Below are 17,531 nucleotides of genomic sequence, written 5' to 3'. Positions count from 1 at the left end.
TTGCAACAAAAAAAGTATTAGTGGAAAAGCTTCTGGAATAGGCACATTAAAATTATACAGGACTCCCAATGAAGTCAGAAACAGCATTTTTTTTGAGTGATGGTCCAAGAAAAACAGGAGGTGAGAAACTGCTGGTGGCTGTTTGTCATAAGGAATCTCGACAAAATCCTTTTCGTTGAACGTATTTTCCTTCACCATTCTGAAAGAAGGAATAGCGTCTCTCCCAAAAAACTCCCTCAATTTGCTGCTCAGCTATTTCTCAGCAAAGATGACAATAACTTAACAAACTCATTTATTAAAATCAAGAAATAATTCTCTCATCTGAATCTGCACTGCAAATACTCTGAATATATTTCAGGTGTGCTTTTTTTTTCCTTATTTTCTCTGTAAAATATTTAGACAACAATCTAATGAAAACCTACATGAATAATCTATATATATCTCACAAGTTTATGTTTGATTGTTTGTTTATTGCATTACCTCTTGATAATATATCGCAGCATTAATAAACAGATATCAAGTTTGTATACATATGAAACTTGTTTTCTGATTAAATTCTTGTCAAAAGAAATTAGTGTAGTATTTTTTCAGTCAGTGGTGCCTTGTAAAGACTTTCAGATTTTTCTAGAATTGTGTTCTGAAGAATGGAATGTAGGTATTATTCAATCAAAAGTATTTACTTTATCTTCTATTTGAAAACATGTTAATAAAGCTGTATCTCTTTTAATATAGTGTTCTTTCACTAAGTCATCTTTCTTTTCCCACAATGATATTGTCATTTTCTAAAAGGGCTTAATCCTGAAATTCTTAGGCAAGTTAATATGTAGTTATTGACTTTAGAGATTGAGGAATGGGATTCTGTTGAAGGACGAATTGCTTATGAGGTTGTGGAGAATGATTAGGTTTGATATTGTATCATGAATTTATCTCCTGCGATAAGTAAGTGAAAATTCTTTCTAAAGGTGTTGGTCAATGTGAATAAATCAATATAGCAGAGCTTGCGGTGTTCATCCACAAAAAATTCTCTATCGTCAAAAACACCCCCATAACTCATGGTCTTGTTAATGTTAGATGTTCACACATTTCAAACGTGCTTTAAATAGTGTTTAGCTTAGTTATATCCACTACAATAGTTTACTATTCACTTGAAAGTTTGTATCCCAGGTGATTTTAAGGGTCAAAATTTCTTAGGACTATTTAGAAGACAATACCATCTTTGCAAATCAGACACAGAAACAAAATGGAGTATCCAGAAACAGAAAGCTTTAAAAACAAAAAAAATTAAAAAATGTATTTTAGATGTTCCTGCACACAAATCCTTGAAGTTCCTGTGCTCTGCAAAAGAGTTTTGTAGCTGGAAGAGAAGTTTCGTGTTTGCTGCTTAATTTCAGAATTGAATTCACACACTTCCCCCTTGAAGTTCTTCTTTTGTCCAAAATTATTTTTCACAAATTGACTCTGATCTGGCAGTCATCTTTCATTAATGTCTTGTACCTTATTGCCAGAGCTTCATGGAATGATTTATTGTTGAAACATCACCAGGTGTGGAATTTTTTGGAAGGCCCATGGAGGTAGCTCTGCCTTTTCCCAGGAGCCTCCAGCCACTGCACTAATACCACTTGCAGTCCCATTGCAGTACCACAAGGACTTAGAGCCCCGCAATATTTTGCAAGTAGGGAGCTGGAGGGAAATTGCATGTGATTCTGCATTACGTGACAAACAAAAGAAAGGGAGGCCAAGTCCCCTTCCCTTTCACATGAGGTTGCATTTACATCTGCATATCGATGCAATTTTTCAGCTTTCAGTGATTACTCCTTGTGTTGGGCTTGTGTGGCGGGGGTTTGTGTAGCGGGGGAGGGGCTACAGGGGTGGCTCCTGTGAGAAGCTGCTGGAAGCTTCCCCGGCTCCAAGTCGGACCCGCCTCTGGCCAAGGCCGAGCCCATCAGCGACGGTGGTAGCGCCTCTGTGATAGCATATTTAAGAAGGGGAAAAAGATTGCTGAAAAAACAGACCTGCAACGGAGAGAGGAGTGGGATGTGAGAGAAACAGCCATGCAGACACCGAGGTCAGTGAAGAAGGCGAGGGAGGAGGTGCGCCGGAGCAGAGATTCCCCTGCAGCCCGTGGTGAGATGGCAGGCTGTCCCCCTGCAGCCCATGGAGGTTAGCGGTGGAGCAGAGATTCCCCTGCAGCCCGTGGAGGACCCCACGCCGGAGCAGGTGGCTGGGCCCAGAGAAGGCTGTGACTCTGTGGGAAAGCCCACGCTGGAGCAGTTCATGGAGGACTGCACTACGTGGAAAGGACTTGCGTTGGAAAAAATCATGGGGGGCTGACCCTCGTGAGAGGGACCCCATGCTGGAGCAGGGGAAGAGTGTGAGGAGTCCTCTCCCTGAGGAGGAAGGAGCGGCAGAGACAATGTGGGACGAACTGACGGCAACCCCCATTCCCGCCCCCTGTGCCGCTGAGGGGGAGGAGGTAGAGGTATTAGGAGGAAAGCTGAGCCCGGGAAGAAGGGAGGGGTGGGGGGAAGGTGTGTTTCTAAGACAGGGTTCCATTTCTCATTATCCTACTCTGACTTGGTTGTTAACAAATTAAATTGATTTCTTTTTCCCCAAGTCGAGTTTGTTTTGCCTGTGACCATAACTGGTGAGTGATCCCTCCCTGTCCTTGTCTCAACTCATGAACCTTTCATTGTATTTTCTCCTCCCCATCCCACCGGGGGGGGAGGAGTGAGTGAGCGGCAGCGTGGTGCTTTGTTGCTGGCTGGGCCTAAACCATGACACTCCTCTGCACTGCAGAACCTTTCCTGGCATAGCTATGGTGACAAAATTATGTCAACAGGGGCTCAAAATACTTTTCTGGAAGTAATTTCCCTGCTGGTATAGCACACCAGTGCTCAAACAATATAAACTAAACCAACTGAACACTGTCTGTGAACACAGTAGTTTCCACAGCAGGGGTTTTGCTGGCCCACTGATGAAAATGAAAGATACTAGGTTTTCACCATCAAAGGCAATGTGTGTGTTACAGTAGAACATTTTATTGGAATCTGTCTAAATATAAGTTTAAAAACATAATTTTAGGGAAAAAATTATAAACAGTTTGATGATATATAAGGTGCATTTTGTGGAATGACAGCTGTTAAGATGTGTATTACTACTTCACTATTGAAGCCCATCTATCCTTACACTCTCAGTTTGTTTGGGGAAATCAAATTCAGCTGTGGTGTTGAAACCGTCTCTCACTTTTTCTGCCTACGTTTTTTCCCTCTCAGTTTACTTATCATAATCAAGCCTTAACATCATGCACTCAGTTCCATCACACAAAGACTGTAGTGTCAAACTCAGAAATAGATTATAAAGGCAACCATAACAAGAGAATTTACTCAGAAGAGAGAAAAGCAGAGAGATGGCCAAAAGATAACAAGCATTAATTACATTGGTAATTGTAATACAGTAATAATAATCATTCCAGAATAAATAGAAACTGAACACATTTCTCTAACAGAAACTCTGCAGCTCTTCCATCTGCTATGTGACTTTTTTCCAGGGCTCAGATCTGGAGGAAGAAAAAATCCCCTCAGTACAGACCTCGTTTCCCAAAGAGGAAAAGGGTAAGCTATACTGCATCTATTGAAAAACAAGATATTCTGTCTAGCATCATGTCTCCAGGTGTTACACGATATGCAAATATAAAGACGTACTTAGCTATCTGCAGACATTGCAGGAGTGCCAATTTGAAAAGCAAAAATGTAACCTCTCTGGAATATCTACACTTATTTGGGAATCCACAGGCATTTCATGGGATTTATGATAGTTCTGACTTCTAGCAATGATGCAGTTGTACTGGAAACTAAGCTATACAGCAAGAGGAAGCAACCAAAATCATGGCTGTACTACTGAAAACAAAAGACAATTTGTATTCAACAACAGTATCCTGACACTGACATTTGGAACAATTTCTGAAGGCTTCTAAACTCTAAAAGAAGTCTTCTGTGACCTCAAGGCAGCATATTCACCGCTGGTGGCATGGAGACTATTGTTGTTACATTCAAGTTTTGTACTGGGAATAAGATAAACTTGTAACAGAAATTCTGCTGCTATTCAGTGGCATTTGCAGTATACGAGCTTTAATTACTCCATTGGTACTCCAAAAACTGTCAGCAGAACAGTGGATATTTCATTTTTGAAGTTCCGCAATCAAGTACACATTGCATCTAAAATACTGAGCATCCAATAATGAGCAAACTGTAAAGGACCAGCATGCATACAAGCTGCAGCCTACTGTACCTGGTGAATGAAGTGGAGGGGAGCACATTAGAACAACTCCTTGACCTTCACGTACAGAAACAGCACTTCTTGTCCGACCACTGAAATTCCCCAGATCTATCAAAAGAACAGAGCATTTTAGTTACATACCAAAGATTTTAAATTTTATGGCTGCTGTGACTTACGTTTTATTTCCTCTTGTAAAGCTGACAGTTCCTTTTTTCATACCTTAATCTATAATTGGAGGGCCTTTAAAAATAAATCTATTTCTATTACAAAAAATTCCATGTTGCATCAGCACTTCATTACTCTTTTTAGTGCACTTGGATACAGTATCAAAGGAAAAGCAGCAGACAATATATATACCATTCACAAAAACATTTAATAGTGCTTTTATTTCTTTTTTGGTGTTTTTCACCAGTAGAAGTGATTCATATGCAGTGAAAAAAAGAAATAAAAGTGGAGAGAACACCTCGGCTAACATCCAGACTGATGATGTTGCTAACATCATCTGGACAGTGCATGGCACATTGTGATGAGAAGAAGGGAAAATCAGCCGCATTGGTTCTAAAACCAAATCTGGTCTATAGCACATTTAGTCTTTTTAAATACTTTCTTTCTGATGTCTCCAGTGTTATAAACACAATCCAGTTGTGGGTAAATATATTTTCCCTCCAAAAGTTTACCTCCAGCAGGGGAATAAGGAACATTTCACTTTTTGTGCAGAAACTTTTGAATGAGGCTGTAGGGCTCTGCTGTGAACAGTTCATTGTGTTTATTTAAAGCCTGTCAACCAGAAGATCCAATTACTCCATTTACCACAGGGAACACTGGACCTGGATTCACATTTGAGGTGCATAGCTATGCTCTAGCATGCATATCTGTAGCAGAAGAGGTATGATAGCTCAGTTCTGCCATCAAACTGGTGCCTTCCTCCATTCCTCAGTGCCAGCGATGCCATTTAAAGCCTCTATTCACTCAGAGTTTTTCTAGAGACATTTCTCTCTGATGTGGATCGAGGCGAAGAGAGCTGCAATAAGGGTAGCCAAAGATATCTTTGAAAAGGACAGTGAAGCTTCTGCAGACACTAAATGAGGATCCAAAATATAAACAGATGGAGCCAGTGGGAGCATCTGTCATTGACATTCAATGACCTATAGTGGTACTTGTTAATTTCTGCGTACAGACCAAGGTGCTGGTATGAACCAGGCAGCACCGAACAGTTTGAATAGGTGGAGTAGAATTATTACTTTCTTAACTGCACTCAGCTGACAGTTCTCTGTCAGATGCTGAAGGTCCACATCTTGCTCCATGCCTAGTAGTGCATAAAACTGAAGTTCAATGAATTTCAAAAGTAATATGAGTTTATCTTTGATGGATTTCATAATGGATTTAGGTGCACTTTTTTAAGTAGAAAGAGACTTATAATCTTTCCAAATGCTTTTTCACATTTCTAAAAGATGTCTTGAGCATAAGCAGAAGCCTAAAATTTAAATGTATCAAAATTTGCACTGTCTTTGGCCAAAATAAATCAGTATTCTCATTTCAACAATAGATATCATGTTTGAATAGAGAAAAGGTGGATGGGCTTCAGTAGAATTTTAACAAATAATAGGGCAATATTCCCAAATTATACAAAATTTTGCTAGGCAATAGTTAATGAAATATTATATTGCATTTTAAAATAAGCCCACCATGGGTTATAATACAATCTGGTGTAATTTCACTTAACAGTGTCACTTAATGAATGTTACCTGATAGTATATTCTGCTGCAACATAATTGTTATTATTTTATGTCTAGAAAGTAGCGGGCTGGTATATCCCTGCAAAATCAGTTGGTTTGGATGGGAGAACAGCTTGCAATGAAAAGTTTTCTTAGTTAAGAATGTCTGGATTTCACTTCCATGCGACTTTGGGTCTACAACTTTATGTATGTTTGTGTTAAGTCCTGTATTTTTCTAAAAGGAAGCTGATACATCAACCAATATTGTCTGCAGTGTATTAAGAAACCAATGCTTCGTTTTCATTTTAATGCACAATTTAGGAATACAATCATCTTTTTTAGTGCATTATTGCTGAGTCCTTGTAAAAACAGTGTGTGTCCTTAGGGATTTTTTTCAAGGTCAATTTTTCAGGCAAGAATGACACCGAATTTCCATAAAATTGTTCCTGTAGCCTTCCTTCTCAAGAAAATATGATGAATCTTCTCTGTATCGGTGTCCTAAAACATGCAGTTTGATGTACTGTTCAAATGCCTTCAAAGCTCCAGACTGTATGCACGAACAAACCTCAGTGAATTGAAAATGCGGACAGAACTTGAACTTCAACATGTTTTGAGAAGATGTTGTGAAACCAGAATAGCTGCTCTGTGAGAAATACATAGGCCATTACTCTGTGCATTGGAATAGATATTATCATAGCAGTACTTCCTTACCCAGCATTAGGAGGAAAAAAACAACCTATGTTGCAGACATCAGAAAAAGAGCTTTAATAATACTGACTACTTGAAACCCATACTGCAAGTCTGCTATATGCACTATAAATGGACATTTCGTTGGGTTTTTTTAGAAAACATTTGGATCAGTGAATCAAATAGCTGAATAAACAAAAATATTGTGAGTTCAGTAGTAAAAATTCATACCAGTGTGAGGAGAGATTCTCTGTAACTTATATAGAGAGCGGGACAAGGAAGCAATCTTTTCTACTTCTAAAAAAAGTCTCTGAGATTTGTTTTCACATAGTGTTTCTGCAATTTCTTGTAAGCCGGAAAATAAGTAATCAAAATTTTCAGAAACATTTTTCTTTTTTAAAAAAAATAAGAACGTCAATCTTTTGATTTCTATTCAAAACTCAATTTGAAATATCAAATTATTTTAAAAAATCTTTAATTTTGGAAAATATTTTTTATTTTCTTGAAAAAACTTATAATTTACATATCTCCCCTGGAGGATAACATATTTTAATTTTAATGTAGAATCCTGTGTCTCCTAAGGTTATATGTTTTCATCCTTGAGATTAAGTTTTTACTATCTGTGATGCACAACCTGGAAGCCGGTCAACAAAAAATAAGGGAAATTTGTGACATCTAAATTGTAACCTCTGTAGGCAGAAGTAAAAGTTTTACAGTTTTTGCTATTTTTTTCCTCAGATGAATAAATGCTATTTTCCAATTAGCTATAGCAACCTCAGGATTTTTTTTTCCAATTTCCTGTTTTATATGTGCACTGTGATGGACAAATATTCTTTTTTTTCCTCCAAATGAAAAACAAGGATCTTCTTTTTTAGTTAAACATAAAAGTACTATATGTGACTCAAGTTTCTATTTGTTCAAACCAATTAATTTCAAAGTAAGAAGGAAGGTAACAAAGAGCTTTGAATTTCAGCTCTTTTTGGCTGTTAGTTCTGAATTGGATTTCTTGTTAGCATACAGTGAAAAAAAGGATTAACAGGTACAAAAGCAGGGATTTACCTGTAAAACAAATAAATGTAGGAAAGCTTAAAAGGAAGGAAAGGTGAAGGATCATGCTTGCAGTTCCCCCACATTAAAATAATAAGTCCAATATGGAAGAATCAAATGAAAGGGAAATTTAATTCATTTCCTGCAGATCTCAGCCTTTTCATATCTAGCCATATTGAAAAAAGAAGAAAGACAGCTACTAAAAAAGTATTCAAAACCTTATCATTTTACTTTAAAAACTCTAAAAAAACAGATAATGAAAGAAAGGGTGGACAGAGATGGGGACTGTAGCCTCTTCCACAGCAGTGCTGGCCATCGTTTCAGTATTCTTGCAGCAGTATAAACCTGTAACATGTGTGACGCGTTGGACAGCCTCACACAGAATGAGTCTATCCTTCATATTATGACGAAGCATATGGCTGGTTGATAAGAAAATGCCTTTTTGTGCTCCATAGGTGTTCATCTTATGCCCTGAAAGATTAGATTTATTTACCCTTATCTCAGTGCTAGAGGCAAAGATGATAACACCTATTGTGTTATTTTCAAAGCAGTTCCTGGGGTATTAGCTACATGACTTCCATATTCATGAGGCACAACCTTGACCACTTTGAAAATGTATAGTTAAGTGTCAGTCACCATTTCTAATATAAATGTAGTATTAGCAATATATTTGCAAAATATGCAAAGAACATTTAGGATGGAGTGTGCGTGACGAGAGTAGCACAATTGTCTTTATTGCTAAAAAAATACTCAATTGAACAAATGTTATACAGTGTTACTAGAGAACAACCTGTGACACAGGACTGGTCTCTACTATGAAAGGGAAACAGTAGAGAAATTCCAGAGCTAGTGAAGATGCAAGACATTAAATCCAATGGGTTTGGTGCAACACTTTCTGGATGTCCTACTTATACTTCAGGTATAATTAGCTCAGTGTAGTACTCGATCTTTGACAGAAATTATAAACTTGGGAAAAGCATTCAGATCTCTGACCCAAAGCAGCTGCCAGGTAGCATGGCTGCCTTTGCAGTATTCTTCTGAAAGAAGCTGAAGTACGGGTTTCTCTCAGCACACATATGTACGTATTGATGTGCATTGTGGAAGACTGACACTCACCACCACAAGAGTATCAGTTTAAATAAGACCCAGCAGAAAACAAAACACTTCTGCAGAATGTGAAAGCAGGAATGGAAAATAAATGAGATAAATCTCAAGGCAGTCAAAGCAACAGAAAAGCTTTGCAGGACTAGCAACAAAATAAGCAACTACATAAAGGGGGAAACATTCTGCCATTGACAGAAGGACTTGTACAAAATTTGTAGCAGTTTTTACCGCTTAATAGCTTTCCAATTTGCCTTCACTGTAATTTGCCTTTTAGGCATGCATAGGAGGAATCATTCATTCTCTGTGTTCATCAATTGACTACAGCTGATGAGGGCAACAGTGAAGGGGCAGGTTTTTGTGACCCAGACAATGGTCCACTGATGTTTGCTATGAAATTAGGATCAAATTAAAAATGAAAAACAGATCTTGTTTTTATTTTAGGCAATTACTGCTTGGTAACCTAGCATGGAAGCTGTGGAAGGCTCTGTAGTTCATTATCAGTGACTTAAACCAGTCAATTCACTTTTAAAGTAGAAATTAGATTGGTGCAGAACAATGTCCTCTGCTAGCCCAATTCTGTGAGTTTAAACTATTTTATGTGCAAATTTATTATGGAGTTTAAAATGGACATTGTATGATATGTATTAAAATGTTTAAAGACATGTGCTGAAGATACCTAAAGGTAAGTATAACGCAGGCAATATTCTTTCCAATAAGGTAAAAATAGCTCTACACAAGGTAAAATTCTTCTGTCAGGCCAAGGACAAACTTATTCATTGCATTGTCACTATAGAGAGGGTAGCCTTCCTCTCCTTGTATTTGAAAGACAGGACTAAGAAGTAGACCTTGAGCTAGAATTGTAGCTTTTTAAAAAAGGTAAGATTTACAGGGAAAAGGATTCCAGTAAAAACATGTTTTTCAAAATTCCATTATAACATAAATCAAAAACATGGTTTGACTGTACACTCTAAACAATGGGAAATATAAATGTTGTGTTTAATAGCCCATAAACACAGGCTATAGAAGAAAGAAAGGTAGGTATTAAAAAGAAATGACATGTGTGATTGTATAGGGAACTTTTAAATTGGATGAATTAAATACAATACTCACAAGCTATCAAGATGTCCAAAGAAATTAATAGATCATTTTGTATTGACATACACCTGTTTTCTAGGAATACCGGATTAAATAGTTGGAGTCATATTATTAGAGTCACTCATTGGATCTAAGAGTAACTTTTAATACTGAAGACATTAACTAGAAACGATGTGAAAGGAAGCTCAGACAAAAAGATTTCTGCCGTGACAGAAACATCATCTCACCATGGTTAATGGGAAAAGCACACATCTTGAACTTCTAAAAATCACATTACTGTATGACTTTTAGGTGACAAAATAAGGGCAAGATTCAAGTACTTTAGAATGTATCGTTCTTATTATCATTGCTGCTGTTATTATTTACTGCCAGAAAGCTTTTGAATCCTTCATGGATCGTCAGTCTGACATGACCTGAAAAAGGTCATTTCTTTTCTCAAAGAAGTTACTATGCAAGTATATAACAAGACACAACAGAAAGAGAGTACGGAGAAGCAATGATGTATTTTAAGCCTGTACGCCAGCCACCCTGTGTTTCTGTACCTCTGCAGACCCACTGAAGAGTTTTAAGGAAAAGAGGTGGTTATACAGATGTTTTCAGGGAGTACCAACAAAAGATGATGAGGAGCACAGGAGAAAGCTTAAAGACTCCTGTCTGAAAATGTAAAAGATGAAGAAAAGAAGACATGAGATACTGTATTTTCTTATATTTAGATCAACATGTTCCAGAATCTTTCTCAGATACTACAATGAAGATTTTTTCTCAGAAAAAAAAGCAGTCATTAAGGGATCTTTGAACAATGGTTGTCCTTGAGCGTGTTCTTGTAAAAAGAAAAGAATTTTCTTTCTACCATGCTGTCAGCATGAACTATAATGTATACACTATTGATTCATTAGCCCTGAACTAGATTTTCACTACGAAATGCAGAGGAGTAATCAACTAAAGGAACATTGTTTTTTCTGTCCTTAATGACATATTTTTATACATATAATTTTTATATATTATAATAAGTCAAAAATAGCAGATCTACTGCAGTTAGTAGTATTATCCTGTTTATTGTCCATTTTCATCTAGCTGTCTACCTCTAGCTGTTTTATCTTGTAAGTAGAGAACATCTTTTTGTACTTTCTACATTTCTTATCACAGAGAAGTCATGAATCCATAAATGTAGCTAATACCTGCTACCATAATACAATGTATTATAGTAATAATTAACTATTCTGGTCAAGATAAGAAATATATAGAACTATTTCCTAAAATGATTTATTGCTTCTTGTATGAAATATGGTATAACAATTTTTTTCCTTTTTCATTTCCTTCACAAATTAAATTATTATTTATAATTAATTAATTATTAATAATTAGATAATTAGAACTTTTTATGAAAGGCAAAATATAGAATTTGCCTCTATTTACTATGCCATAGTTGTTAAAAGGGAATACTACTTTTCAATTAAAATATTCACTACCTGTGATCCTACGTAGATTTTATATAAAGTATAAATTGATATGCTTCTTCCACAGTTTTCTCTTGACCAGTTACTCATTTTTTATATAATGTAACCATTCATGGAAGGGTATCCAAGGAGTCTTACACATATTGGGAGCTTTGAAGAATTTTTTATTTTGTTACACCTAGTTTCAATAGTATCAATGAATACCGTCAGTATCATCAATAAAGTTTAATTCTTCCCAGAGCCTTGAAGAAGAAAGGGAATTTGTAGATACCAAAATCTCCCTGAACTTCAGTAGGATTTCTGCAGTCATAAATCCTGAAGTACTGGATCAAAGTGAATTAGAAGAAGAAATATTTACATGCAGAATAAAATAACAAGATTATGTTGAAAATTATAGAGCTGCTATATGATTCAACTTGCCATGTTAATTGCATGATATCTGGGATGTTTGTGGTTACAGTTGTTGGTGGTTATGATTAATTAACTACAATCATTCTGTGTCTGTCAGGTTTCATCTATTCTCACAAGAACTATTTCAGCATGCGTCTCAGCTGTCTTTCATATCTGCATACTGTAATATCAAGGCAAAACACAGAACCAAGTGGAAATATTATAGTTAAGACTTTTTCATCCTTTCATTCCATTCATGATCTGTCATTTAGGAGCAACAGCTAAACCCAAACAAATAAACAACCAACCTTAAGTAACAAATGAAGGGAAAGATTTTCAAATACAGTTGCCAGCATTTAATCACCAAAGAAAGTGGGTCAATAAATGGTACTATTTCCAGAGCTTCTGAGCAAATAGATTTTCACTTGAGTAATATATGCAATGTATTTTTTTGTAAACACATTGTTTTACATAATGTTATCTGCATCTTGAGAAACACACATTCCTATCTGCATCCTTTTTAATACACCTTCCTGGCACTGAGTGGTATACTAACCTGTATAAATTCTGTATACATGTTATAGCTTATTGGACAATCACTATATAGGTGTGGTTCATAGGGAGCTGATCTGTAACAGTAATACAGAGAAAAAACTTTTCTGACCACTTGGTGTGAACAAGTCATTAAGGATAAGATACTCTGTATTTCATTGAGCTAATTTGTATTAGAGAGTAAAACATTGCTCATATATATATTTAATACTTTTAGTTCATGGGTTCTGGTCCCAAAGATGACATAATGGCTTCACTTCCAATGTTGCAAACCTTTAGCCTCAACAATCCTTCCTCCTACATCTCTTAAGTTCCAAATCTGGCTTTGCCAAAACTGGAATTTATCAGAAGAAAGGGTATAAAACAGTTTAGAAATGAAATTGTTCTCATCAGGGTAAGGTGGCAAAGGAAGTAAGCTTTCCCAAGTTCAGAAGAGACAGTGCTGGGCTCACCTAAATTAAAATCTTTACAACATCCACAGTTTCTGCATTCGAGGCTATCTTGCTTCTTTTATACTACACTGACAGAATACCACCATATTTCCATGACTTGTTTCATCTGACCTAGTTTAGATCTCTAATTTAAGAAGAGATTAATCCTACCCAAGAATTGATTATTTCTCTTTACTGGCTACAAAGGGGACCTAGATTTACAAATTCAGCCAAAGACTTTTTTAACTTCATGGATATTTTTATTTAGTGGTATAAATCCAGCAAAGGCGGTACAGACAAAGACTCTGCAGAAAATAAAAGAAAAGCCTGCCCTGCCAGGGTCCCTATTCTGAAGGTAACAGGTAGAGATGTTTGATAATGTTTTGGTTTTTATTCTTTTTTTTCTCACTTATTTATATTTTGCATAAATGGAGGTTTTGTTTCAGAATTGCAAGTTATATGTGCATGAACTAGGACAAATATAATATCTGAGAACTGCTGTTCAGATCTAAGGCTTGGAGAATGACATGACTGTCCAGGTTCCAGTAACAGCTGGAGGCTTGCAGACGCCATTTCTGTGAGGTATGACATATGGAATTCCGACTCCACTCTAGACAAGTCATTTCACAGTGCTGACTTCACTAGACTAATGTGTATAAATGTCTCCATACTTCACTTCTGGTCTGTTATAAAGAAAAGAAGAAGGTCATAATCTCCCAGAAATTATTTATTTGCTCTTCTCTAAGAGTTGTATTGCCCAAGTGACCTACAAGTCAATTGTGACAAGATAACTAAGTGCTTGGACACATCCAAGGAGTAAATCTGGAAGACCTTGGTCTTAGCTGAATAGCTCAACTGGAAATGAAGGCCTTACAAACACAGAGTGTTTCCTAGATAGTAGCTGGTTGTTACATATGATTCCAGATAATGTTTTTGATAAGGCGGTTTGTATTGGAGCATGTTATTCTGCTTTATATCAAGGTGATACAAGTCACTGCAAATCATAGTTTAGGATATGAGCATGTAATTGAACAAGTAAGAGTCAACAAAGATAAATTGTCACCAGTCAGCTGAGCTACTATAAATTACTGTCTATGTACTTTAACCTTTTCAATCTGTAAACTAGAACATATCAATTAAAAGCCCTGTGAAGGAGGTTTGACCATTCATTTAACGATCTAATGTGTGGCCAATGAACGGCACGCTATATATTTATTTGTCATACCAGTAAAGTTAAACCTTCATAGAAGATTCCATAATTTCATGAGATTAAATATATATATGAGTTCATGAGATTAAATATATGAGTTCCATAATTTCATGAGGGTAAAGCTGTTTCGAATGCTCTCTAAAGGGCATTTACTTCTCCCACCTCTGTCTTTGTATTCTAATTTTATTCTTCTATGCCACTTATTTTCTAATTCTGCCACATGCTAGTGTCAGAGAGCTTGTTTAGCATGCAGTATCTCCTCTCCTCTCCTCTCCTCTCCTCTCCTCTCCTCTCCTCTCCTCTCCTCTCCTCTCCTCTCCTCTCCTCTCCTCTCCTCTCCTCTCCTCTCCTCTCCTCTCCTCCCCTCTCCTCCCCTCTCCTCCCCTCTCCTCCCCTCTTTTTTCTCGAGACTCGAGACTGTTATGCTTCTTATCAAAATGATATCCTACCTAAGATATCTACATAAGAAACTGAATTCAGACAGATATGTCAGTAGTACTACACAGGCTGCCATGTACTGACAAGGTTGCACAAAGAAGTAATCACAATCTTTGTTTTAGGAATGTGTATCAGGCAGCAATCCCTCAGTAGTTCATCTGATCATTTAAACTCCTTTATCATTTGTCACAATTATATATTATTGCCCGTTGATCAATAGAAATAAAAGTAAAATATCTTTCCTGAACTAAGTCAGTTAGATGCTCGACAATATGGATTGATTTCTTTAAGCAATCTAATAATTGCTTCTCTGTTTAACTGACCTTCCAAGGGCAAAGCAAATATGGGACATACTGCCAAGTATGTCCCAGCTGTAACAGTGGCACAGACTTCTGATACTGAAACTAAGCACAATCAAAGCTGTGAAAGCTGTTGGTTTGGAAGTTATGGGTAATTTAGTGGTATTACTAACGCAGTGGGGAAGAATAGCAGGACAGCTTCTCTTCTCATATGGACTACTGACCGTATAATGTACAAGAAAGTATCAAATGTTAGACCATGATATCTAAGCCTGCAGCCATACCTAACCAGAGTAATATGCAATCCTTTAAAAAAAAAAAAAAAAATCATGGAAGACAGATATTTCCATTCAAGTCAACTGAACTTGCTCACAGGACAGGTCTGGGTATCCTACCAAAGAACCGTACTTCCTCCTACATTACTACTAATGAATTAATTACACAGCACTTGTAAGCCTTAAAGCGATGATTGGCCATAATCATAGGCCTATATTTAGACAAAGCTTTGCCACAAGGAAACACTAGGCTCTGTGATACAGGTATTGAGTAGTGTGGGCAAAATCAACCCCTGAGAGGTTAAAAAAAAATGAATTTCAGGCTAGAGAAGTTTTGAGCACTGAATCCATGAATTCTCATGTAATAGGAAAACTTTTGTTAGAGGAACCAGACCTGTTAGGAACTGCCCTTGCACTAAGCTACCATAAAGCAGTTGCAACAGTTATTCAGAGGGAGTCAGACACAAAGAGGACATGGGGGAAAAATGTTAAAAAGAAGTCCAGCCATTTCAAACATAAGGTGTGAAGTTGGTAGAGCAGACTAAGTACATAATATGTTTTTACCAACAAGGAGAGAATTCAAGCTTCTGTAGTGAATACGCTGTATGAAAGAATTGAAAATTCATTTCAGAAAAACAAAAGTGTCAATGTGTTGAAAATAATGTCTGGATTTTATACTGAAGTGGACCAAATTATTAGAGACTGTGAAATGAAGACTATGAAGATGACTGGTCAGATTTTAATATTATGAAATGATGTAAAGAATGATTTGGATATTAATGAATATCACAGGGAAAATCAGAAAAAAAATCCACTGATGAAGTACTTACAGAAGAACAGTTTCTGCACCAATATTGCCAGATGATCACTGAATGGCTTAGAACAAGCAGATCAGTAACCTCAGAGGTGCTGAAAGGATTGTTCCTGAATATAAGGTATTAATTTACAAAGGACTTGACACAGTCGAAGAACCTTACTAACAAAAAATAATGGGTGAAATTCTGCATATGTGAATTTGCAATATTTCAGGAGGAACATCTTATTCATACCTGTCAGGTTCTAGATGATTAACATTATATATTATAAAAGTAGTTTGTTTTCCCCCCCTCCAGTAAGAGTTATAGTTGTTTTTACCAAAAAGGGCTCAGTTTTTGCTGTCTGAAAATCAGATCCTTTGAAAATTTCTCTGTCACGTAAGTATAATATGTTGTTCTGATGCCATACTTGTAAAAAGAGGTTGACAAATCTGAAAAGCTTTAGAGAAAAGTTATGAGATTAATTTGCATTACAGAAAACAACTTACAGTGATAAATGCCTAAGTCTAAGAAAAAATATTCTGATGAAGTTAAAGGTGAGAAAAGGAAAAAGACTTTTCCGTCATTTCCTGTTCTTAAAATATCTGAGCTTCTGAATCAATCTCCTAGTGAGTCTAGCTGATCCTACAAATAAACATTATGTGATTGTTTAAGTTCACTCCTAGAAATAGTCCCTTTGGACTCAGTGGGTATACTCAACTGATTTAAATATGTGCATAAATGTTTGTATACATTGGAATATGATTTTTAACATAGATTTCATGCATAAATTGTTTACACAAAAAATAATAGCAAAATAAGAGATACTCTTCAAAAAGATAAAGAAGAAAAAATAGTGAAGGCTTTTCAGTGATGTGTGGGAAAGAATAGGAAAATGATACCAGATTATTGCAGTGTTATCACTTTAGTAATGACTGAAGAAATCTCATTTGAAGGACTGACGTTTAAGGAGATGGTACCTAAATACCTGAGGAGAATTGCATCCATGCTATCAATGTAATTTAATATAAGCTATTTTGTTTAATTCATTGTAATCTATTTTACATGTTTTGCACTCTAAGGAGATGAAATGGGATTTTTATCAGTGTAATTGCAAATTATTGACAAGAACAACTACAGTGGTAGCATACATTCATTTTATCCAAGTCAATTACTACTAAATATTACATGTTTCCAGTTAACAATACAAGCATGGATTGTGGGTTAAAATTAACTGTGATTAAGCTCATTCCAAGTAAAAATGTCATATTAATATGTTTACACTTAGATTCAGATAAAGTCATATCATAAATGTCTATGGCCTACCAAATATGAATCAAATGTAAGCAAATCTAAAAAGAATGGTAGTGTGACTAAGTAATGGTGACTAGTCCTTGAGGAGATTCATGTGTTATTATACTTTAAGGTAACAGTATAATGTTAATGCTGAGAAAGCCTTTTTTAAATTGATTTTTATGCAAATGACTTTGAATGTAATAGAACAACATTTCAAATTGTTATCCCTATTATTCAGGAATTTTTTTTGCTTGGAATATAGTTGAGTTCTTTCCTTCTAACATGTCACCACAAAATCAATATTTGTGTGTGCTAAATTTTATTCTCAGTGTGGGGTTCGGTTTCCTGATAGCTACATCTGAGCCAGTCATCCTAATCTTCCTTTGAAGACAATGCAAAGAAATATACACTTCAAAGGCCTGATTCATTTGACCTATTTTAGATGTCAACTTGACATGAATGAATT

The 17,531-nt window shown here is 36.2% G+C and overlaps 1 protein-coding gene across 1 annotated transcript in view; it reads right to left on the bottom strand.

Moving 5' to 3' along the window:
- Positions 1-17,531, bottom strand: part of CNTN5 (contactin 5) — a 356,213-nt gene that overhangs the window by 196,310 nt on the left and 142,372 nt on the right. Inside the window, exon 5 of the mRNA XM_050914379.1 lies at positions 4,288-4,383. Coding sequence (XP_050770336.1) covers positions 4,288-4,383 — 96 coding nt within the window. The remainder of the gene's footprint in view (positions 1-4,287; positions 4,384-17,531) is intronic.

The sequence above is a fragment of the Gymnogyps californianus genome, chromosome 1, assembly GCF_018139145.2.
Source record: "Gymnogyps californianus isolate 813 chromosome 1, ASM1813914v2, whole genome shotgun sequence".
NCBI lineage: Eukaryota > Metazoa > Chordata > Aves > Accipitriformes > Cathartidae > Gymnogyps > Gymnogyps californianus.
This window is presented reverse-complemented; position numbering and strand designations above follow the sequence as displayed.